General features: G+C 40.4%; 4 protein-coding genes across 12 annotated transcripts in view; 2 read left to right on the top strand and 2 right to left on the bottom strand.

Moving 5' to 3' along the window:
- Positions 1-577: 577 nt before the first annotated feature.
- Gdf9 (growth differentiation factor 9) lies at positions 578-6448 on the bottom strand. Of its 2 annotated transcripts, XM_013363136.4 has the most exons (3): positions 5359-6448; positions 3522-3831; positions 578-1918 (listed from the first exon to the last, which is right to left on the bottom strand). In XM_013363136.4, exons 2-3 carry the CDS (start codon positions 3652-3654, stop codon positions 957-959), a joined length of 1095 nt encoding a protein of 364 aa, XP_013218590.2. In that variant the 5' UTR covers positions 3655-3831; positions 5359-6448; the 3' UTR covers positions 578-956. The 2 variants fall into 2 exon arrangements, with proteins under 2 accessions (XP_013218590.2, XP_005335821.2); XM_005335764.5 differs by lacking the exon at positions 5359-6448 and having other exon boundaries at positions 3522-5346.
- A 17-nt stretch (positions 6449-6465) lies between these two features.
- On the top strand, positions 6466-7951 carry Uqcrq (ubiquinol-cytochrome c reductase complex III subunit VII). 6 transcript variants are annotated; one of them, XM_005335762.5, is made up of 3 exons: positions 6466-6618; positions 6794-6960; positions 7761-7951. In XM_005335762.5, the coding sequence occupies exons 2-3, from the start codon at positions 6807-6809 to the stop codon at positions 7853-7855; spliced, it is 249 nt and encodes an 82-aa protein (XP_005335819.1). In that variant the 5' UTR covers positions 6466-6618; positions 6794-6806; the 3' UTR covers positions 7856-7951. The 6 variants fall into 6 exon arrangements, with proteins under 6 accessions (XP_005335819.1, XP_040128754.1, XP_005335818.1 ...); XM_040272820.2 differs by having other exon boundaries at positions 6503-6640; XM_005335761.5 differs by having other exon boundaries at positions 6546-6635.
- Positions 7952-12908: 4957 nt separating this feature from the next.
- On the top strand, positions 12909-13839 carry Leap2 (liver enriched antimicrobial peptide 2). The gene is made up of 3 exons (XM_040273074.2): positions 12909-13065; positions 13257-13396; positions 13667-13839. The coding sequence occupies exons 1-3, from the start codon at positions 12934-12936 to the stop codon at positions 13701-13703; spliced, it is 309 nt and encodes a 102-aa protein (XP_040129008.1). The 5' UTR covers positions 12909-12933; the 3' UTR covers positions 13704-13839.
- Positions 13840-14681: 842 nt separating this feature from the next.
- The window catches only part of Aff4 (ALF transcription elongation factor 4), a 92985-nt gene continuing 82814 nt past the window's right edge, over positions 14682-24852 (bottom strand). For all 3 annotated transcript variants that reach the window (XM_021733574.3, XM_005335755.5, XM_013363119.4), the window contains 2 exons: positions 24040-24260; positions 14682-20687 (listed from right to left, as the gene is read on the bottom strand). In XM_021733574.3, coding sequence (XP_021589249.1) covers positions 20560-20687; positions 24040-24260 — 349 coding nt within the window. In that variant the 3' untranslated portion in view covers positions 14682-20559. The remainder of the gene's footprint in view (positions 20688-24039; positions 24261-24852) is intronic.

Raw genomic sequence — 24852 nt, 5'->3', positions numbered from 1 at the left:
AGAATATTAAAAAAAAAAAAAAAAAAAAGGGGAAAACCCACACAAAAGCCATTAGATCCACATAAGGCCTGCTCAGTAATAAGACAGTCACTACCAGCTTAGTTTAGTGGGAACACTGCTAATACACCTGGAAAAAGTATGTGGGGTGGACTGAGGGAAATAGGCAAAAAGCAAATAAAAAACAAACATCAACCAACCTTCTTGGCTTTCTTCCATAAGGTCAAAAGTTTTAAAGAAAATACATTTTAAAATTTTAAACACAGATTTTCTTGAAACAATCTGCAATACAATTTCCCTTCAACAAATGGGACAAATGTTATATGGTTTTACGTGACTCAATTTATATACACCAGTTAATAAGCAGAATTAGCGTATTGTACACCAATCACACTAAGACAACAGAAAGAGTTCTGCTGCATACTCTAATCCTAGTGAATTTCACTTTACCAAGATTCAGGCAGAGAGGTTAGCCTCCCTTTCACTCTGGGGAAAAAAAAAAGCAAAAGTTGAGCCAATGTCAGCTTTTTAACATGCTTCCTCTCTCCCAATCATAATTTATTTAATAACACACACACAATTTATGCCATTGACAGGAATTTATTCTTCCATTATCATAATACTAAAGCTCTCTGAATATCTGTGGCTGCAATTCCATTAGATTTATGCTAAGTTAGAATTTTCCCATCAAAACCAAAACACTTGTGAAAAGGAAAAAAATGCTCAGGGGAAAAAAATTAAATCTCTCCAAAGTAATTACGTTTAAGTGTTGAAATTAAGGCTAAGTAGGAACAACTGACCTTATCCCTTCAGACAGACGCCCCAGAAAGTGCTAACATGCATATGCTCCTATTTCTACAATGTGTTATGTGACACATAAGCCTTCTCCCGAGAGCAGAGAGGCACACAACACTTACTTTGCTAAATAGGCTCAAGGTTTTCATTTAGAGGACCTTAAGTTAACGACAGGTGCACTTGGTAGCTATCATATCTTCATACTCTTTGTAAGCGATTGAGCCATCAGGCTCAATGGTCAAAACACTCAAGGGGCTGTATTTGGCAGGTACACATGATGGTCTTGGCACTGAGGAGTCGAGCTTCTCATAGATGATGTTCTGCACCGTGGTGTGAACCGGAGAGCCATACCGATGCCCAACTGCCCTTGGACATTCTCCTTTACAGTACCGAAGGTTGTATCTGTGAGGGGCCACAATCCAGTTGTCCCATTTGAGCTGATTAAAGCTAATTCTAAAGTCATGGAGCTCACACTCATTTTGGGGGAAATAAAACTGTTTGAAGTATTCACTCAGGTTGAAGGAAGCTGGAACCATTGGCTTCTTCAATTGAGACGTGATGGTTTCCCGACCTCTCCGGTGGCAGGTGGATCTCCCACCCTTGACAGTCTCTTCTCCCATGGGATAGGCAGCCACATTACTCTTCTGGTCAGGACCCTGTGAAGACTTCCTTTTATGGTGAAGGGAATACCACCTGTGATAAGCCTGAGCACTTGTGTCATTCAGATATAAGATCAGTGAGGGGGGCAGAAGAGGCATGGTAAAGGATCCATCCTGAGCTGAAGGGTGCTGCAGCTGGTCTTTTGTGCATGTAAAATTGACAGACATGTGAATATTTCTCTCACTGGAAACCACTATAGGCTGGAGGAGTGGGGTTACATCAATCTCAATCTGCTTGCGATTCTTTCTAAATTTGAACTGTGAATTAAAGATCAATGAGTAAGGAGCTCTAGGGAGAGTCTTGTTAGAAGACTTTGGTTCTTTTATCACCAGGTTGCACCGACATTTAACAATAGAGGAAGGAGAAACTGAATTATTGAAAGTGTAGAGCAAGACAGATTTGAGTAAGTGTTCGACGGCAGTAACACGATCCAGATTAAACAGCAGGTCCACTGATGGAAAGATTCCTGAAAGGAAAAAATGATTCACCAGTTAGTGGTGCTTGCATACAAATCAGATGTAATTAGAAGTCAAATCTAGGAATTGTACTAGCAATATGCAATCTCCTTTCTCTTTCCCTGCATTTCCTCAAGCCTCAAAGACAATGAGGGGAGGGACTAAAAATAGATGTATAGAAAAGGTAATTGGTACCCTATTTCCCAGGAACCATCGATGGATATTTTATCTCCAGAATGTCAGAACAACTTTGATGGTAAATTAAAGCAACAGGGAATTATTACATTCTGAAGTTCCAATGTTAACAACCTGCTCCAAACACAGGAAGCTAATAAGTAGTATTTTTCTTTTGGAGACACTCTACAGGGAAAAACCATCATAGTAATTTAAAACACTCAGCCTTGTTTAAACAATAATCTAAGCCCCAGTGAATTAAATCAATTAAAACCACTTGACTGCCCATTTAATTTAGCACACTTGAGATTAACCAAAAAAAAAAAAAAAAAAATGGAGGCTCTGATGCCTCTAGAGTAAAAATGAAAGGCATTTAAATGGCCACAAGCCCTGGTTGTTTAGAATGATTTTCTTTACATCATGAGCTAGAGAAAGTACTTTTTCTAAAGCACTACTCCTCACACCTAAGACAACGAACTGCTCCAATTGTTGACTTACACTTTGGTGTTTCGTTTTTGCAATGGTAGGAATGAAACTCAGGGCCTCACATATCTAAACAAGCACCCTACCACTTAGCTACAATCCCCAGCCCTGACACTTTGTTCTTAAGGACCTACTGTACCAGATGAGGACCTCACAGAAAGCAACAAACAAGAGACTATCCTGTTTGACACAGAACATACTGGGCATATCAGATATAGGACATTTCCAACAGCTTGGTGAACAGAAACAGATGCTAAGCTTCTCCAGCACTTTCCTCGGCCTTCAAAGCCATTAGGTCTCTTTCAGTGCTAAAATCCTATCATATGAGTCCACATTAATGACAGCATTAGAAAGAAAACATAAGCCAGGCGCTGTGGTGCGTGCCTATAATCCCAGCAGCTTGGGAGGCTGAGGCAGGAGGATTGCCAGTTCAAAGCCAGCCTCAGTAAAAAGGAAGCACTAAGCAACTCAGTGAGACCCTGTCTCTAAGTAAAATACAAAATAGGGCTGGGGATGTGGCTCAGTAGTCAAGTGCCTCTGAGTTCAATCCCCCGGGACTCCCTACAAAAAAAGAAAGAATGTGATCAATTATCAAATTTGTTTCAATTGGATATTGAGTATCCTACAAAATAAAACCCAATTCAAGAAGCAAAACCCAGCAGGGCACAGTGGGGCAGGCCTGTAATTTCAGCTACTCTGGAAGCTGAGGCAGGAGAATCATAAGTTTGAGGCCAGCATAGGCAATTTAGTGAGACCCTATCTCAAAAATGAAAAATACAAAAGGGCTGGGGTGTAGCTCAGTGGTCAAGTACTTGCCCAGCATGTGCAAGGCTCTGGGTTCAATCCCCCGTCTTTTAGACACACATACTGCTCTAGTCTGTCTGTCATGGAAATACAGATGCATCTAAGCTTATAACATCGTCATTCTACCCAGTTAAGAAATTTGCTTTTACACACCTGTCACCTGTTGTCCAAGAGCCTGTTTGTGCAGGGAACTGGGAGTGAAGAGCCGAATGGTGTTGTATAGGTGACTTCTAGTGGATTTGGGAATCCCCTCCTTCGTAGCATACATCTTATAGAGCTTCTTCATGTAGTGCAAAGCTCTGGAGTCTGGCTGCAGCCTAGGGGCTCCACCTCGCCCATCAGACAGAAACTTGAAAAGGTGGCCAGGGCTGGGTGTCCCATCTTTAGGTTGCAGCACCGACCAAGGTTCTGCCTCAGATTCCAACTCAGCATTAGCTGCAATCTGAGCTTCTCCCCTAGAAGTCTGAGAACCAAGACTAACATGAAAACATAGCCAGGCAAAACAGCAAAACCAAATGAGAAATTTGCTGGGAGGTGCCATGGCTTGGGAGAACTAACAAGGAAAACATTTCCCCATGCCTGTCTTCTTCCTAAAGGCCAGAAACCCCTAGCTTGGTCTCTTAAATAAATTTTAGGTGTGTGGGTTGACTAGCATCCCTTCTGCAATCAGGCCTCAAGGATCCCTAGCTGAAGATAATTTTTATCAGGTCTATAGCAATCAGCTGATTATCCTAATTATCCAATTTGTCCTCATTAGGACAGATTGACTTGATTATGTAACTTTCCCTTTCTCCCTGGAATTTACTTAAAATCTGCTGTTATTGTTATGCTAATGAACTAGCGATGGAGTTGAAAGTCTAAGAGAAATTGAAGAATTATTTTAAAATAAAATCTTTCCTTTTATTAAAAAAAAAACCAAAAAACAGAAATTAGGATTCTTTTTTCAGGTGGGGGTTACCAGGGATTGAACCCCGGGGCACTGAGCCACATCCCCAACTGTTTTTTTTTTTTTTATGGTAATTTATTTAGAGACAGGGTCTCACTGAGTTGCTTAGTGCCTCCCTTTTACTGAAGCTGGCTTTGAACTCACCATCCTCCTGCCTCAGCCTCCCAAGCTACTGGGATTACAGGTGTGTGCCAGCGAGAAATTAGGATTCTTAAAATGTTCTTGGGTGTCTGTCAAAACTCCCAAGGCATGTAGAAAAGCTAATCATTCGTGATGATACTCAGACCTTTTGGTATGCAATTTGTGATATTGGGTTTACTCTTCCTTTCAACTCATCCTCACCAGTTCTCTTACTTTTAGGTGCTTAAAATAAGTAATTATTTTACTGAGTGTTGAATGGAGGGTGAGAGAAAAATCACAATTGACATAGAAATTCCAAAGAGCAGGGAAATGTTAGGTTGCTCAGTCCTTCTTAGTGGCTTAATATAGGACTTGTACTTGTTAAATTGCAGTGTGCTTGTGATGTGTTTTAAAAGAGGACACGGCCTTTAACTGTGATTTTTTTTTTTTTTTTGGTATTGGAGATTGAACCCAGGAACACTCTTCCATTGAGCTACATCCCCAGTACTTCATTTATTTATTTTTAATTATTGAGACAGAGTCTCACTAAATTGCTGAGGCTGGCCTTGAACTTGCAATCCTCCTGAGTCATCAGGAGTGTGCCACCATGTCCAGCTTCTTAACCTTAACTAATATTAAAATATAACATCTTGATGTCCTTACTTTGATTAGCACATTCATCTGAAAAGATTTTGGTTGAAAGGTTTTGAAGTGTTTGCAGGGGTTAGTAAATAAATGAATGCTTTATTTTTTATTAATCACCCAAATGGTGGTAGAATTCAGTACAGTATTTTCATCCTTAACTGTTCTATGTATTTATGCTCCTGCCTTGGAGCAGAGACCAAATTAGATATTACTTTTTGTTAGTTGCAGAGCAGTCTGAACAACTGTTGGCTGCAGGTGGGCTGCACACTGGACCCTTACCTGTCTGGTTCCTTATCGTTTGTTTGCGTCAAGTCTGAACACTCAACCCCACTCAAGGCTGAACATTCGACCCCCACCCGTCTGGTGCAACGAAAACCCACGTCTGACCCCTGCCCCGTCTACCTGAAGGCAGAAGATGACACCCTTAGCAACTACTGTATGATCCAATCACTGTACGACAACAAGGCAGCTTACAGACCCAGAAACCCCCATTATAATTTGGCTATAAAAACTCCTGCTGGGCCCCCCTCTCTTGCTCTCTCTTTCTTCTCTCGCTTTCTCCCTCTTTCCTCTTTCTTCTCTTTTGCGCTTTGCTTTCCCACCTCACTCCCCCCAACACTTTGTTCTCTTCCTCTCTCTTTTTCCCTGCTCTTTCTCTTCCTACCCTGTTAATCAGACAGTGCCACACTAAAGATCTTTTGATCGCTACAAGTGTCACGGTCACTTTCCTTTCACTTTTTAGAAAAACGAGGTAAATGTGCATCGTGAAAAGCTGAAACAAGGGGCAACCCAGCACCACCCTCAAGGAGGCTATCTGCTTGAGGAAAATTAACCCACACTTAGAGTACAAGGTAAATCACCAGTCTGTGCAGCGCCTCGATTGATAAAGCTGATACTGGCGTAGCTGATGGTCTGAAAATAGAGCCCCTTTTTAGCTACTGGACAAAACCCCATAAAATCTCGCATTAGGCTGCCGCAGGATAGCTGCGCCTCAGGGGCGTTCTCCACTGCCTGGAGGACTCACAGGCGCAAAGCTCTGGACCACCGTGGCCCTCCAGGTCAGCTGCCACCCCGACCCCAAAATTCAAAATTATTATCGTTGTTGTTATTACTACTATTTTGTGGTGCTGGCGATGTCACCCAAGGCCTCACGCATATTAGGCAAGTGCTCTACACCGAGCTACATCCCTGGCGTCTTTTTTCTCCCCTATTTCTATGTCACCCGGCCGCTCCCGGAGCCTGAAGCTCCGTGGAAAGGCCCAGGACTACTGTGAGCGCCTCCCGGGGGGCACCGGGTCCCCCAAATCTCGCATGAACCCAGACGTTCACCACTAAGCCCCACCTTCGGGACTAGGCAGCAGCACCCCACCCCAGCACCGCCCACCTCCGGGTCACCCGGGCAGGCCACGTCTCTTTAGAACCCGGGGCAACAGCGTCTTCCCCCGGAAACATAGGAAAAGTGGTATCTCCCGGAAGTAACTTCACGGCCTCCGGGATCGGCTTCCGATCCTGCCGGAAGTGACGCTAGGAGATCCTTGGGTCAGTGTCCGTGGAGGGTGAGGTGACCTGGCTGCGGGAGTGAGCTGTGGGAGCGTGGGGGCGCCGCCTGGGCTGGGGAGGCTAAGGAGTTCCGGGGCGGGCTTGGGGTCGGTGATCCCAGCCTGTTGTCGTCTCCAGGCTAAGTCAAGGTCCTGTCCGCCCTCGGTCCTTACAGAGCCGCCGCAACCATGGGCCGCGAGTTTGGGAATCTGGCGCGAATGCGGCATGTGATCACCTACAGCTTGTCGCCCTTCGAGCAGCGCGCCTTCCCGCACTATTTCACCAAGGGCATCCCCAATGTCCTGCGCCGCACTCAGGCGTCCATCCTTCGCGTGGTGCCGCGTGAGTGTCCAGGCCGGGCGGCTGGGGGCCGGACTGCGGTGCCTTCCGTGAGCGGGCACTCTACCGTGCACACCTTTCTCACTGAATATTCCTGGCAGCCCTTAGCTAGACTTGTCTTCCTGAAAAAACGGCCAAAGGTCGCTTGGGTGGCTCCAACGTCTTCCCCTGAGATCATCTTTATCCACGTATCAGTGACGAAATGTCTCCTGTTGAATGTGCGACAGATAGTTCTGACAGTTGCATGACATTTTGAACACTGAAGCGTATACCTTAAAATGGTGACGCTTGTTAGGTGAATTTTATCTCAAATTATCCTTTTTCGTTTAATGTGCAGCAGGGGAGACTTGGGGGAAAATTTGGTGTGGAATCTTCCTGGGTGGTCTACCTTCTTTTGGTTTCCTGTAAAATGGATGTGTTAAGGAACCTTTCTTTTTTTTTAAAGAGTGAATTTTTAATATTTATTTTTTAGTTTTCAGTGGATACAACATCTTTGTATGTGGTGCTGAGAATTGAACCCGGGCCGCACGCATGCCTGGCGAGTGCGCTACCTCTTGAGCCACATCCTCAGCCCCAAGGAACCTTTCTTGATCCTCCAGTTTAAAAGTCTTAAAAATAAAAGAGCTGGAGATATAGCTAAGTGGTACAGCACCCTTGGGTTCAATCCCCAATACCCCCACCCCCTCCCCACAACAAAAATCTTAGAAGTTAGCACCAGGAGGGTGGAAACTGCTGGAAGTCAGAATTAGAGGGTGGAGACCTTTGTTTTATGTGCTGTTTATTCTCCCTTTTGGTTTTTAAAGCATTTGTAGTGTTTTATCTTGTCTACACCTGGGGGACCCAGGAGTTTGAGAAATCGAAGAGGAAGAATCCAGCTGCCTATGAAAATGACAAGTGAACAACTCATCTGGATAATGGTTTTCCACCTGTGAAAGACTGAGAGAGGAGTCTGTATGGTAGTGTCTGGAAGACACAATAAACTTATTATGGACTACACCGTTGTGACTTTACATTTTTTGAGCAGAATCCTAGGGTGATTGCTAATATTCAAGTTCATGAAGCTTCGCTTCTCAGTATTGGTCCTTAATAGTTTCCCTCAGTCTGGGTTTTTGGTGAATAGTGAACTCGCCTCTTTTATTGTCTACAATTAAGTAGCTTCAGCTGCTCCTCTAGTTAACCAGTGGTAGGTGGCATGTGCTGCAGGGAGTGTTGGGTTTTGGCCCTCTGTTCCCATTGTTTTTTTTTTTTTTAAGAGAGAGAGGGGGAGAGAGAGAGAGAGAGAGAATTTTTTAATATTTATTTTTTAGTTCTCGGCGGACACAACATCTTTGTTGGTATGTGGTGCTGAGGATCGAACCCGGGCCGCACGCATGCCAGGCGAGCGCGCTACCGCTTGAGCCACATCCCCAGCCCCCTCTGTTCCCATTGTAACCATAAAGTCTAGAAACTGTATTCTAATTACACAGTATCAGCTATTCAGCCACACAAATGAACTTCACATCCTTTGAACACAAACTTCACAACAATCTTTGAATTAAGTATTTTTTTTAATACTCATTTTGCAGTTGAGAAAACAGATGCAGCTTAAGTAATTTGCCCAAAACTATACAGCAGTGAATGGTGAAGTCTGGCATCACAGTGTGGGTTCTTAAAAAAAAAAAATTTACACCTAGAAAAAATATATTTAAAAAAACACAACTGTTACACAACCTTTCCTCAGGCAGGCCTTCCTTACCCTCAGGGAACGAGGCTATAAAAGGAGGAGATAAAGGTGTTCAATGAATTATGAGTCCATAGAGCCAACAATTTTTTTACCCTCTGGGCTACAAAGTCTGTAGAAAAAGTTTACCCCTGCTTTGGAGACAATGAACTGCCTTTTTGGTAGAAAAGGTGCCATTTTCCCGTCAGTTTCATGCTTTGGGCCCATATTTTGTTTTTAGAAACTTCTAAGGACACTTCCTGCTAGTCTGTTGCTCAACTTCTGACTCAGGCTGTCTTTCCTTTTCAAATGATTGCTATAGTCCTTAGCCAAAATTAATAAAAAAAAAAAAGATAAATTGCATTAATTGTGAGGCAGGATATGAGGATGTCTAACAAGGACTACCCACTTAAACTATCACTGTGTGAAATCAGGCAAGAAACCTGCACCTTTTTTTTCTTTGTACTGGGGACTGAACCTGGGGGTGCTTTCCCACAGAGCTCCATCTTATGTTACATCACAGATGTGTGCCACCACTCCTGCTGAAACCTGCATTTTTTTAGTTTCTTGCGATGGAATAAAGTTCTTGGGTTGTGCTATTGGTGAAATGAGTGATATGTGTTCATAGACTTAACAGGGTAGCTATTTGAGGAAAACTCTTGCCTTCCCCACACGGTTGGCTCTTCATTTAGATTTTTGTCCCCATGTCTTGCTGCCAGGTCTTGCAGCATACTTGGGGTCACAGACTCCTTTGAGGATCTGATGAAAACTGAGCTAGAAGGAGGTGTCAGTGCACCCATCCTTACCTTGCATCATTCTGGAGGGGGTGGTGGTGGAGCTAACTGCCTCGATAGGCTGTCTTTCTTTCGCCCTCTGCAAATCCAGGGCTGCTTGCTCCACCACTGAGCTACACCCCCAGCCTTCTCCCTCTGCTTTTGGCCCCAAGCCTCCTAGGAAAGATGGCCACTCTGTTCCATCTTCCCAGCCTTGTTTTAACATTTTTCTGGTTCTTTGACTTTAACTCCTTGATAGCTACCAGAAACAATCAAATTTAGCTCTTGTCAGGGGCTGGGGTTGTGGCTCGAGTGATGGCACGCTCGCCTAGCGTGTGTGAAGCACTGGGTTCGATTCTCAGCACCACATAGAAACAAAATATATTGTGTTCACCTAAAACTAAAAAATAAATATTAAAAAAAAATGAGCTCTTCTCAGTTTACACCAGACACTGAACTTGTTGGTCTGAATCCATTTCATCCCAGGAGTGCTCTTCTGAGAGGACCCTATTGTAAGTCCATGTGTCTTGCTAAGGGCTCCCCTCTGAACTTGGGAGCATGAATCTCTCAAAGGGGTGCTAAGGCATCTGTGAGTGTGGTTAAGTTGTAGCTTAGTGCTTCTTTCTGTACACACTGTGGGCTCTGGGATCACTCTAAGGACTATTCATAGAAGTCCACAAAGGAGAACTTAAGTCTTTTAAGGAAGGTACATTTGGTGCTTCCAGCCCTAGGTGTGGCTCTTCAACTTGCAATGGCACAACCATTTGCCCCATCTAACTCTTCTTTTCCCAAATGCTTCTGCCCCTACAGGGCTTTTTGTCAATGGGCTGCCATCCAGTGAAGGAAGTTCTCCAACACAGTGCCCAAGATACAAGCCTACCTAGTGCAGGGCCAGAAGTCTGCCAATGCCAGCCAGCTACAAAGCAAATGCACTTTGACCCTTTGTTGAAATATTACCTGGAAAAGTTTTTCCATTTCAAAGTCTTTCATCTTTTATTAGGCGCTCCTGCTCAGGGACAACAAAAAAGGTTCCAATTACTGCTAAGTCCTAATGATCTCCTCTCTCCACCTGGAATGTATTTCACACAGCTGCTCATGTATCTGCACCCTCTTTCTCCCGTTTCATCCGAGGCACTTACCTCAGAAGCAGAAAGTCCCTGGGAGTTGTATCCAGAGTGACCAAGCTCTCAACTATCAAACCTGTTTCAGTCTCATTTTCTTGTAAATTAATCATTTTGAGTCCCCAAATGTCACTGCTCCAAAGGCCCGAGATCTACTCCCATCTCACTGATAGAACAAGACACTAAATCCAAAAGGGGAAGGCATGACCTGTAGAGGGTCAGGTGTTCAAGGAACTGAGGCTCTGGTCTCTTTCTCCTTATGGCTGAAATTGTCAACAGCTGCAAAGGCCTTTCTACTGGAGGATGGAGGAATTGTTCATTCAGCAAAATACTTTATTGCAGAGTGCCCATGAATTGTTCATCTTTCAGGAATAAGGTTTACACAGCCTCTCAAGCACGTGACTAGCTGAGGGTAACTAACTTCTGCCAATACAGCTAAGTGCTGTCTGATGCCACGTTTCAAAGTTTGATTTTTGTTCCATATTTAGTTTAAAACAACAGGTTGGGCACTTTAAAATTATTCCTCTAGCAATTTTTCCTTCTACAGAACATACCTAACCATTCTTTTGGGAAGAGGGGTGGCATGTAAGATAGAGGCTTGAGGCCCAAAGATTCCAGCAGTGTTGCTACACCCATGAGGATGGTCCTTTTTCCTACACACAGTGGGCTAAGGGCTTCAAGTTCTTTCCTTCTCTGTGGGATGGACTTTAGAAATTAACACAAATGGCTAGTTTGATTTTGCTTGAATACAGAAAGCCAGAAGTGGGGCCAGGTGCAGCAGCACATGCCTGTAATCCCAGTGACTCAGGGGGCAGGAGTATCACATGTTTGAGGCCATTCTCAGTAACTTAGCAAGACACTGTCTCAAAAAGATAAAAATGTCTGGGGATGTAGCTCAGTGCTAAAGCACTGCTGGGCTCAATCCCCAGTACCCCACCCCCCAAAAAAGGCAGAAGTGCAGACTAGGAGAACCCATGTCAGATGGAGGCTGGCACTGAGCCCACAGACCCAATTGGTTCTAGGACATCATGTTGAGTCTTTTGCTTATCTAATCAGATTTGTGTTCTTAGTCAATATTCACTAGGTCACCAGAGCCTCTCCTCAACCCTGTAAAGGTTTTTACTTAGTCCTATACCTGGGGTCATCATGTTCAAACTCAGGGATAAAGGAAGGGAACAACAAATTAAGTCTTGAATTTTTAGGATTGGTTAGTTGGGTTCAATATGTCTATTTCTCAAACATTCTTAAAGTTGAAACAGTGGTGCCTCCCTCCAGGCCTAGTTCCATGGTCCCAAGAGAACTGGAACCAGGACAGACAGATCTGTGGACACACCCCACCTTCTGCCATTTTTTTTTAAGGTTCACCATACTACCCTCTTCTCCCTTGGCAAGAAGCACCCTCTTACTTGCACGGCTGCTGGAGACCTATTATTAGAATTCTATTAGTGACCATGCCCATAACATGTCCTCTCTTGATCCGGACACCTGCAGTGATCCCTGCTAATGGATGTTTTGGGCTTTTTAAGTTCTCTTAGCCTTGTTCCTGCAGCCCTGAAGACTGTTGGAAGAAAATACTCTACCAAGACCCCTAATGATTGGGAAGGAGACCCATAATTCAATGTTACTACACAAGCTCTCACAGATTTAGGTGCTCCTGTCACCTCCCCATTCCTATCTTCTTAAAAACAAAACCAATCTATAATCATTTATTCAGTTCACCCATAGCTCCCCTACCAGTTTTGACTGCACTCCCCCTGAAAAAGGTAGACCAGGTTTTAAATTTTCCATAGCCGGGTCTTCCCAGCTGGAAGATGAGATTGTATAGATATTAGAGTAACAAACCATCTATGCAGCTGGGAGCTCTGGGGCACTGTAGACTGTTTGCTGAAATCTCCTTTCACAGAAGAGACACCAGGGCCATATCCAATTGCCTGTACACAATATATCAGGACTTTTTACCTAGACAAGGATGAAAGAGGGCATCATTTCTGAAGACTTTATTATTAGAATTCTATTTTGATTAGTGACCTCACAGAGCTATTTTAGGATGGGGGGGTGGTTGAACCCAATATTAGCATACGCTCTACCACCAAGCTATACCCCCCTAGTGCATTAAACTATTTTAAAACAGAAATGTGGCTAGATTCCTTGTCTCCCTCAGAGGTTTCACGTGGCTTTCATACAGGAGGGGCAGTTCTAACTTTTGTTATAATGGGTGAAAGGGTCCATGCCAGCAACACAATTACTCAAAGTCCAGATGAGAAATCAGTAAATACAACGTGCCTGAAAGGTAGCCCTTGAGCACATTCCTCTGGTAGACATTAACTTATTAAATTGATCCTGATTACAAATATAAACTTTGCTCCTATCTCACCTGGCAACCATGAAGGCAGATGTCTATAAAAGGAAGTGGGAACAGTCTCTGGCTTTTAGGCTCCAACATCCTCCTTCTGCCAAGATGTGGCATCTCAAACTCCTTGCAGTACTCATGATTTGCCTGCTGCTGTTGGGCCAGGTAAGGAAAAAAGGAGTATGTGTGGACACAACAGTGGCAGTAGGAGAACTTTAGATGGACCCCTGAGAGCTGGACTTGGTTTTAAGGAATGGATCCTGCTTAATCTGCAGTACCTGGGGATGACCCTTCTTCCAAGGAATGCAACAGTTGTAAACTTCCCTACTTGAGGTGCATTTGTCTTTGCTCCACAGGCAGATGGCTCCCCAATATCAGAACTGAGTTCAGGAAAGAGAAGGTCACGGAGAATGACCCCCTTCTGGAGAGGGGTGTCCCTCAGGCCCATTGGAGCCTCCTGCCGGGACGACTCTGAATGTATCACGAGACTCTGCAGGTACTCTGCAAACCTGGGTGAGGGCTGGGGCAGAGGCCCCTGGGAAACTGGGCAGAAACAAGATGAGGACACACAGAGGCCTAACAATAAAGGGGGGCTGAGACTGTGAGCTCCATGGAGAAGAATCCCTCAGGAGTTAGGAACTACTATTAAAAAGAGTGGTGCCTTTCTGAGACTGGACAGATCAAGCAAAGACAAGGGAAATGCAGCAGATGCGGCCCTGGGTACTCCTAGATTCAAGAGTCTAAAAACTCATTTTTCCCTCCCCAGAAAAAGACGCTGTTCCCTAAGTGTGGCCCAGGAATGACAGGGGAAGAAAGGACAGCAGTCACCTCCAACAATGCTCCGTTCTATGGAATATTGATTAACTGCATTTGGGCTGGAGATACAAAAGTGAAGCAATTTTGTGTTTTTAATATTTAAAGACAGATGTATGCTTTCAATTGGTCTCCATTTCTTCTTAGAATGCTGATATGTGGATAAGTTTATACGTCTAAGTTTAGAGTTTATTTTTCTATGGATACTATTAAATGTCTCAAGTTGAAATTCTGGCAGTCTGAAATTCAAACTTGAAGGAGGATTCATTTGGTACAATATAGAAACAAACAAACATTGCCTAATAATGATCTGTTCAACTTCTCCATATGGAAAGTGTGGGGAAAGTTAACAATTTTTCAAGAATCTAATTAAGAATATAATGCAAATTAAAAGCAAAAAAATTCACAAGAGATACACAGTCAGTCTTGGCAATTTTCTAAGTTGTGGCCCTGGATCCTGGCCCTTTCCTCCATGTTAAGTACTTTTTTTTTAGTTGTAGAGGGACACAATATTTTTATTTTATGTACTTATTTTTTATGTGGTGCTGAGGATTGAACCCAGTGCCTCACACATGCTAGGCAAGTACTCTATCGCTGAGCTACAACCCCAATCTGTAAAGAACTCTTTAGTGAGCTATCAAGATAGGCAAGGCTGGCACTTGCCACCTGATGATGTGTACAGGTTTGTTTATGAGTCTCTGAATATGAAGCAGAACTGAAAGAAAAATTTAGTTTAATAAGACAATAAAAGCCTAAGCCGCTGAAAACATCAAAAAGGAACAGAGATTTCTGTTTAGGGCAGGGCAATTGTGAACATTACACAAGGAACCAGGCCAGAAAGTTCAGAATTTCTGTAATCAGAAAATGTGACCTGTGGTGGTGGGGCCAGACTTTAGTAGTGCTGAATCCTAAAATGCAAACCAGCAATTGCATGAAAAGGGCAAAGTAAGAGCTGAAGAAGTCTAAAGTGCACAGTGTTTATAAACTTTAATACAGAAAATCTATTTGATATTTATTAAACTTAGTTTCTCCAGCTATGGTTTGGCATTATACAAAGCATCTTAATGACACAGAGTTAAAAAGATTTTTACAAATTGAAATGTGATACCCTTGTCTCCAAATATTTTAATTGCCATAAATTTGTTTAAAAATACACATTAAACGCATGTTTGACACTCTAAACTTTCTATATTCTCAATACCACAAAATACATATAATATACTATACAGATGTGGAAAAATCTAGTTAGTATATAATACTTTGCTCACCATTAACAGCTTTATTATGTGAAATGCACATACTGTCTTAAAAATCCAAGCTTTTGAGCCCCAAAGTACCTCTGAAATTTTAATGTATTGCAACAAATAAAAATCACAGTATATAATTGAAATTTTGGTTGAAAATGTAAGATGCCTAAATATTTTGGATAAAAGAAATGTAAAACAAAGATTTGGATCATGTACAAAACAAAGGCATCCTATTAGTCACTAACAGTACCTTTCTGCAGAATTAACAGGCTTATAATTTATCAACGGCATTACCTCCCCTTCAAAACCCTCCCCAAATATCAAACTGTTATTTACCAAATAATTTTAATTTCAAATAAGATAAAAGGATTTCAATAAATATATAAGCATTTCGATCCTCCATATACAAAATTTCTTAAAATCATTCAAAACGGAGGCTAAGTAGAAATTTCCCTAACTGTGCTTACCAACCCTGTATCTGGCCCTCACAGGTGGTGCCTTCTCAGGCACTGCCAACAGGGCCAGCTCTGTTGGTGAGCCCCTGCCCCCACCCCCAATCCCACCCCAGTACTGTTGAATGCTCATGTCGATGATTTGCCAGATGTGTGCATAAAGTTGTAAAATGGGGACACTTCTTGAACAGCAACAATGAACTCAACAATATGGATACTCAAGGCATTGATTTGAAAGGCAGCATTTCCGAATTGGTATTTTCCAAAGAAGAACATAGCAGGTAGAAAATTCCAATGGTTAAAAGCAGAAAAGAAACCACATGGAAGCATGAAAAAGTAAAAAAACAAATATTACTCGAGTTTCTGGGTGGGAGTGTTTCCCTGCTCATTTGGAGAGCTTTTCTTGGTTTTGTTTTAAAGAATGGTCATTTATGCTTAGTTGAGCAACGGTAAGGAGAGGCCCATGCTGATATTCCTGAAAATCAACTTCTTTATATGACTACTCAGGCTGCTATTTTAGGATGCTTAAACATCTACATGACTTGGTTGAGACCTAGCCTGAATACTTTACTCTGTGACCAAATTCCATTAGAAGAGGAGACTTAGCTATTCCCATTCCCGTTTTGGGAGACAGCAAGTACCTTTTCTGGGGGATGGGGTAGGGGTTGTGGGTGGCACAGTACCAGGGATTGAACTCAGGGGCACTCAACCACTGAGCCACATCCCCAGCCCTATTTTGTATTTTATTTAGAGACAGGGTCTCTATGAGTTGCTTAGAGCCTTGCTTTTGCTGAGGCTGGCCTTGAATTCATGTTCCTCCTGTCTTAGTCTCTGGATCCACTGGGATTACAGGAGTGTGCCACCATGCCCAGCTTAGCAAGTACTTTTTAATTAACCATCTGGTTTATGTGAATGGATTTATGTGAATAGGAGCTAGGTAGACCATCATTCCTTTATGAACTTATAACAACTTACTGCCTGTGATTTGTAGCTTGGTTTTCAGGGTCTAACAGGCTAAACCGAACTTCTTTATTATTCACAAACAATTTATTTGGCCTCTTGTCACTGCATATTCAAGCCATTGAATGATTGACTATTCTACTCATTTTACTGAATAGCAACCTCAGTTGTGCAACATAATTGGGGTGGGCGGGGGGAGTCTGCCTCTCCAACACATTGATACATGAAGTTGAAATGAAATCTGTTTTCCACGTAACTAAGGAATATATATAAGTTATAGGAGTCTGTATGGATTTGAAATGTCCTGGCTCCCCAAGTTACTTAGTTTAGTTAGTTTGTTTTTTAAAGCATCATCACAATCTGCCTAAAACATTCATCCCCAGTAGATGTTCCTGGGATCATACTGAAACTCCTATAGATCAAGATACATAATGAAGCCATTTTGTTTAATTAGCTACTGGAAAATCAAAACCCTTCCCACCCTGTAAGAGCCCTATTACACTACAGAAGGGCTGAAATATATTTTAAAAGTTAATTTACTACAAATCATAGCAATTAAGTTTTAACAATCTAAAGGAATACACATTGCACCCTTGAACATTAATATCCAAGGTGTCAACAACAAAGTGTCTTAGATCAATTTAATAAATAATGTGGAAATAGTTGCACTAAGCTAAAATACTAAACACACACATTTTTGACAAACTAATTTCATGTTTTCATACATACATACATACATATATATAAAGTGTGTATGTGTACATAATTTTAAGAGCCAAAGTTACATACCCTCATACCTGGAGAGTGCACAGCGTACCCTCCTCTACACAGCTAGACATCATTGATGGGAGCAACTGCTGGCTGCTCAGAAAAGCCACCAAGTACTGGCCTCTGGAGCCAGAAATCTCACTGACAACAGTTGCCTTCTGTAGGCTCTTACTTCACAATGCAAGCTCATTCATTAAAAGTTAATGTACCAAAGTTTCTGCCATTAAATACAAAATGATCTGTCTAGCTGATTAAAACCTTTAATGAAAAGAAACGAACAACAATTAAAAAACAATGAAATCTACTAAAGCCACAAGTGTGTCATTCAAAGTGCAGCCCAGATGCCTAGTGCAAGAGCTCCCCAGAAACACAGGCATGCATGGGCACGTGCACACATTACTCTAAATTCCTTATATATTGGAGAATTAAAATCAGTGGTGGTCAATCTTCTCTGCTCTTCAGGAGCTATAGCTGTAAATTTATCTGAAGTATTCACTGCTTTATAAAGTAACTTCTTGGCTCCTTGCCTAAAAAAGGTGGCACTGAAGCAAGGAAAGGGCTAGATGTTCTCCAGCCAGACTGGTCCTTGGGTTGGGCAAGATTGAATCACCTGAAAGGGATACCGCACAGCCTAGCCCAGGCAAGGCTACTGTGACAATTTCATCCACTGCAACCAGTCTGCTGGTTGCCTATAAAGAGTCCAATGGTGTAAACTGTAGCCTCCTGGCATACAGGTGTGGTCTTAAAGAGCAGTCAACAGTAATTTTCAAAATAGTTGCTACTTCTATAACTATATATTAAGCAAAAGTCTCAGACTAAGTTTGTTTTTAGCTGCTTATCAAATTCAGTTTAAAATGATTAGAAAACACTGAGGATGCCTCACCTATTGAGGAGGGAGAAATGGTCACCTGTAATGGAGTCCAAAGTATGTGCTAGAGCAGATGACACAGAACATTTGAAATGACTGAGGAAAGAGAGTGGTATTTCCTCAGACTATGACATTAAAAATTCAATTATTTAGGATAGGATTTTGATCCACTACCAATTGGTAGAAAAAAGAAAAGAAAAAAAAAAAACAAACCCTCCACATGAAAAACTTGAACAAGTCATTCTCCAAGAATTAACAGGTTTAAAAAGAAACATCTTATAGCAGCACCATAACACATAGGAAACTCTGCTTTAAGAAAACATCAGTGTGACCCCAGAAATGCTCCTGCTACCTTTCAGGACACACAAGAGACTAGAATGCACTGGAACTTAAGAGATGCCTCACTGGCTGTTGTTGCTGAAGTCAAAAAGCCCAGAGGATACTTGTTCCACTTCTAAGACATCACTGCAAATTAAGGAATCAGAGTCAGAGAAATCAGAGGAGGACAGAACACACACATACTTGATTAACATCTGTTATTTCTTACTAAATTACTATCACAATGGCTGAGAAGTTGTCCGTAAGGAAAACTATTCCTAGAATACACTAAGATTAAATTAGAAAGATATCAGAGGCAAATTCTCCAAGGAAAAAGGTTAAATTCAACATAATTCATAATCTCAATCTTCAAAGATATGTAAAAATAACTTGAGGTACAAAACAGTTAAGAAGCTCTATAAATATGAGGCCACAGGACAATGAAAGTTCACTAGCTTCAGAAATAAACGTTAAGAGAGACCCAAGCAGAGGATTCACTGCACCACTAAACTGGGAGATTCTCTATCCCTTCTTTCCCCTTTCCCATTTCAAACCTTAGCAATATCTACAAAGAGTAGGGCAAGCTTTCCCCCCTCCCCACCCCCAGTTGGATGTATTTGTTTTTGGAATAAGGAGAACAAAGCATTTCTTGAAGCAGCATTACCCAATTGGTTAGACTAAGTCATTTACCAACATATCAGCTTTTCTGAATTAATCTTTTTATGTCCATAAAGGAAGTTTTATTTTAAATTAAAGAATTCAACATTATTACTACAGAGGACCAACCATGTATTGACAATCTGGTCCTAGTGTAAAACTTCATCTGTAAACAATCCACAGAGTCTTCATTTAAAAGTAATATTTAAGGCACACCAGACATGATAGGGGCAGTAAAAACAAAGTATAGAGGGTATACTTCTCATCCTCGACTCCTATATGCACCTTGTAGGGAAAGGAACATTGATATACAATTCTTACAGAGCTGGCATCTTAAGCTCTATCCCAGGTCTCCTCCCTTTTCCAAAAGAGCTCACATTAAACCAAGTTAGGTGGCACTTTTCTAGTATGAATTTTCTGATCCTATCAGAAAAATAATCACTGATGAGGGCCTTTAAGAAGGAGAAATTCATTATCTCTACATCAGGCATTAGAACTGTAACTTGTATAGCAAAACCACACACACCACAGCTGCAGGCCATTCCCACATCAGTTACCAATGCTCACTTCAGAGCATTACAATCTAGTATAGGGGAAAAATCTGCAAAGAGATTTTAACCTTCGAATATTATCAATTAAAGAGACATAGGCAGAAACCCTCAGGAGTTAGATCATACCTTTTTCAAGATTAACTTAATCTGCTTCAATTGTGTCAAAGAATAAGCAACAAAAGATAATACATGGTTTTAATAAAATTCTTAAAGTTTAAGATTGTCTTTTTATGAAACCCTTCAATATGATGTGCTTCTCCTAGAAAGTTTGCCTACTCTTATATAATGCATTAAATGCAAGTTATGGTCACTTTGTGATTGCTGTAGTGTTAACATATTCACAGTTTTTGAAATAATGCATACCAAATCAGACACATTTAATTTTATATCCACATAAAATGCCATCTTCTTATATTTAAGTGACTTTTCATGTGTTAGAAAGATATGCTTAATACTAAGCATAAATTTTACAATAATAAAATTGCAGTTAAGATTTGAAATAATATCAGGTAGTAGGTAGAGAAAGAACATGTTCCTATTTTAGATGAACCAACTCTTACTCATAGAAGAGCTACCACAAAAAGACAATAGGTAACAAGGCTCCCAAAATATATAAATAAAAACACCTACATTAAATTTATGCTAAATATTCAACAGAGTAAATTTATAGGCAGAAATAACTAAGTTTTAAACAAGCCCCAGTCTGGGAACTTAAAAAAATTAAAATAAATAGAATCTCACTTGATTAGTTATGAATTGCAACTGGAATTTCAATCTTATTATAGATCACTAAAACCATCTTATCAATATGCTGCAGATTTAAAAGTATTTAAATAATTTTTCACATTGGGAATATTAAAGGGGTCAATTGATATGATGGCTTTGGGTTATAAACAACACATGAACCAAGGAGGAGAAAACCATTCCTCATTCTTAGTGTTGACTAGGTGGTGTAATGGCAGTTTTCCTTCGTGATGTAACACAGTGTTGTGGAGAAAATCAGAGGCAACAAGAATGTGTTCAGTTCAAGATATCAACTTGGCATCTTGGCGAAGCCAGTGCAGTCCCTGCCGGGTATAACGAGCTAGATCTGTCATGATGCTTGCATTAAAGATGAGTGGGCCCATTACTTTATCCAGTTCAGCAAAGAATTCTAGAAAACCAAAAACATTCATTAAATATTACACATTCTTTAGAATCACTGCTTTAAAATTGAGTCTAGATTATAAAACAGCATTCACATGACTTCAAAAAACACACTCTCCCCCACACTGTTACACATATACCACTGATAACAATTATAAATTGCTATTTATGCTTTAAAATGAAGACTCAGTACTACACACACAATGTACTATTTGATTATTCAAAATGTTATCTATGTGCCATTTTTATGCAAGCAGCAAGTGACATGAAAAGATATTCTTTATATGTTTCTTATAATAGCTCCTGCGAAATAATTATGATAGTCTGTATTCAACCATTTTGTTGTAATTATATGCCATCCACCATTAATAAATTAAATCTCATGTTTTAAGATAGTGGAATAAAATATTAAGAGATAGAAACAAAGATTTTATGTGAACAAATAAAGGCTGCACGTAAGGGTGAGGGGTACAACAGTATCCTAAAAATTGATTCTTATGTAATTTTGGGAGCAGCTATAATGATACAGGACTTAGACACTAAAAAGAGATTTTAGCCATGTAAGGAAAAAAAGGTTTACTAAAGATCTTATGCTATTCAAATAAGATAAGAAGTGACCAAACACTTGCTCATCTTTACAGAATTCCAGCTCATAAATGTAGAAGGTGTGTCAGAAGAGAAAATTTCTGATGAACTATTTCCTAATAGAATAATAGGTCTCCTCAGTGATCATCAACAGATGTGAAAAGCATAAGTTAAAGTACAATAGGGAATCTTCTATCAGACTAATCAGGCTGACACCATCTGAATAGTCTACTGACAGTATCACTAAAAAGGCTATTACATGCCTCTTAATATATATATAATGCAATAAGAAATTTAGAACACCACCTACAAAATATTCTTATGAAAATACTATACTTAGGGCCAGGGTGTAGTTCAGTGGTAGAGCACTTGCCTAGCATGGAAAAAGCCCTGGTTTAATCCCTAACACTGCAAAAAATAAAAAATAAAAAACACTGAACTTGAGGGCGGGAATGTAGCTCAGTGGTAGAGTGTGTCTGGGTTCCATCCCCATAACTGAAACAATCACAAAACTGGAACTTGAATCAAATCTCAAGATATAACTTATCAGGGCTGGGAATGTAGCTCATTTGGTAGAGTGCTTGCATCGCATGCACAAGGCCCTGGGTTCAAACCCTAGCATCAAGGGGGAAAAAAAAGATTCAACTTATCAGTATCAAGGAATTAAGAGAGAGAGAACAGGGCTGGTGCTGTAGCTCAGAGGTGGAGTACTTGCCTAGCAAGAGTGAGGCGCTGGGTTTAATCCTCAGCACCGCATAAAAATAAAATGAAGGTATTATGTCCATATAATATATAAATTATGTCTATATAATATATTATATAAAAATATTATATATCATAATATATGACATATATTATATATTTTATATATATATATGAATGAATCAGAGAGAGAAAACAAACTAAGTGACATCATGAGGAAATAATCTGTCAAATCCAGAATAATACCTATTTAATGACCTGGTTTCTCACCATCAATGGCATGGCCAAAACAAAGAAAAGAACAAAAAAGTGGAGGAGGGGAAATACTCAATGCAATAAAATGTGTAGACCTTGCTTGAATCCTGTCTGGAATAAAACTAACTGTTAAAAAAAAAAAAAAGGCATGTTTGAGATAGGGGAAATTCGATGGTATACCAGGTATTAGATGATACAAAAGCCTATTCTTAAGTTTGGTAACTATGATAAGACTTGGTGATCATATTAGAAAAAGTCCTTATCATTTGCCAGGCCAGGTATTATGCACCTGTAGTCCCAGAGACTCGGGAAGCTGAGGCAGGAGGATTGAAACTTCAAGGTCAGCCTCTGCAACTTAGCCACTGTCTCAAGATAAAATAACAAAAGGGCTGGGGATCTCACTGATAAAGAACCTCTGTATTCAGTCCCTAGCACTGCAATCAAACAACTAATTTTATCACTCAAGGATGCATACCAAAGTTATTTTCAGGTGAAATGTCATGATATTGTATGCCTATTTGCTTTAAAATACTCCAGGGAAGAAAATTATGGGAGAGAAAATGTGTAAGAGCTCACAAGCATGACTAGCAAAATGTTGTTGAAACTAAAGCTGAATGAACGTGGGCTCATCATACTATTCTCTTTCCTTTAGTCAATATTCATGTTTGAAACGGCCACACAAAACGTAAAAAGAAGGAAAAAAAGGAGAAAAGAAACAAAACTGGTATCAGGGAGAAGAATGGTAACTGGGGAATTTCAGCCCTCTAACCTTTCCTGGTCAGAACTGACAATATTTCATTCCTGGACAAATTAGGTTTTTAAAAATACAACTTTATGTTAAATTTTGGGATTCCTCTTCTATTTTTCTCTTACCATTATCCTTCTTTAGGGATAGGAATCTTGCATTTTCATCTGATACCTATTCATATAATAACTCTTTAAATGTATTCTGTAATAAAAGAACACTGACTGGCTCTTTCAGTGTTTCTCTGCAAAGGACCTATCTGAATAGGTCTACAGACACATATTTGCTAACAACATCTATTGAAATAAGATGGTGAATATACAGTATTTTTCTCTAGGATCTTTAAATAATTTACATATATTTATAATTTTAAATGCTCCTTGTTTGGAAGATAATGAACTTTTAAGGTACAGAGCCTCAAATGACCAATTTACAAAATGTTAGGGGAGGGGGAATCTGTGCCTGTAATCTCTGCAGCTCAGGAGGCTGAGGCAGAAGGATCAAGAGTTCAAAGCTAGCTTCAGAAAAAGTGAGGCATTAAGCAACTGAGATCCTGTCTCTAAATAAAAAACAAAATAGGGTTGGGGATGTGGCTCAGCAGTCAGTGCACCTGAGTTCAATTCCTGGTATCAAAAAAAAAAAAAAAAATATCTGTTCACTTTTTGCAAAAATCCAGTTAGAATGTATTTTCTTTTAATATATTAAGCATCTCAGATGTACAAAATATCTAAATGCAATCCTATGTTTACAGCTAAATTTATTAATCATCTCATGGAACGACATACATTTTATTACTTTTGTTGTATAAATTTACATTTAATATGCCAGAATAGATGCCCATTATCTTAGACAAAGAGCTATGTTTAGTTTAGCTGTGTCAACAGTTCATGAGAGGTTTTATGTTTAACCAAATTCAGCTATACTTACTGACTGCTAAGCACAGGAGATTATTGGCAAAATGATTATCATTAACCATAAACTAGGTAATAAATTACATAAACACCAGTTAAAAAATCATAAAAGTTCCTTTTAACAATTCCATCCCTCAAAGTTTACCCAGAATGCTACTTACCTTTTTGTTCTTTGGAAAGCTGTTCAGCTTGGTCCCAAATTTCAGTGGCATAGAGGAAGTTAGATGTAACCTGAACATAGCTGGCTGCCATCTGGTGGATCTTCTGTGGAATGGTCACTGAAGAGCCACTTGCTGAAGCACTACTGCCCCCAGAAGAATAATTTCCCGAATTGCCTGGTGACAGCTTTGGAGAAACAGGGGAAGGCATCCCAACGGCTTTGCTACACACAGAGAAACAGGAAGCTTGCTCATATGGACAAAGTGAGAGTTATGCAATTCATGTACAATTGGCTCTTCCTACACAAGAGCTTTTAAAATTTAAAGATTCTTTTAGACAAGGATTCCCAGAGAAGTACAATTTCTTTCAAGTAAGTATTAAAGGCCATTGTTATCTACAATGTTTGTTTTGACATGGCAACATAACAAGAAATGGGAAGTAACTGAAGAAAGTCATGATTGTTACTAAGCAATTCAAAATGTTCAAAGCTAAAGTCCCTCACTCTGGATCAATACACTTTCCATCTATTCAGGCTTGCAACTACATATTTTTTAAATTGTTCTGGAGAAGAGTAGGTGAAATTCACAATCCTATAAACTATAGTATTAGGTGAGAACATCTTTTCTTGAGCTCCATAATTTCTGGTACTTTCCTAGTTTATCCAAATTATTCAGAGTTGACAAAGAGATACAGCCTTCTCAGTCAAATGAAATCAATTTCAAGCTTCCTGACAATTAAATATTCCTTAGAGATCACATATATTGAAATCTTCCAGGTTCATTTCAGAAAACTATAATTTTGTGAAAATGCACAAA

This window comes from Ictidomys tridecemlineatus, chromosome 1 (assembly GCF_052094955.1).
Source record: "Ictidomys tridecemlineatus isolate mIctTri1 chromosome 1, mIctTri1.hap1, whole genome shotgun sequence".
Lineage (NCBI taxonomy): Eukaryota > Metazoa > Chordata > Mammalia > Rodentia > Sciuridae > Ictidomys > Ictidomys tridecemlineatus.
This window is presented reverse-complemented; position numbering and strand designations above follow the sequence as displayed.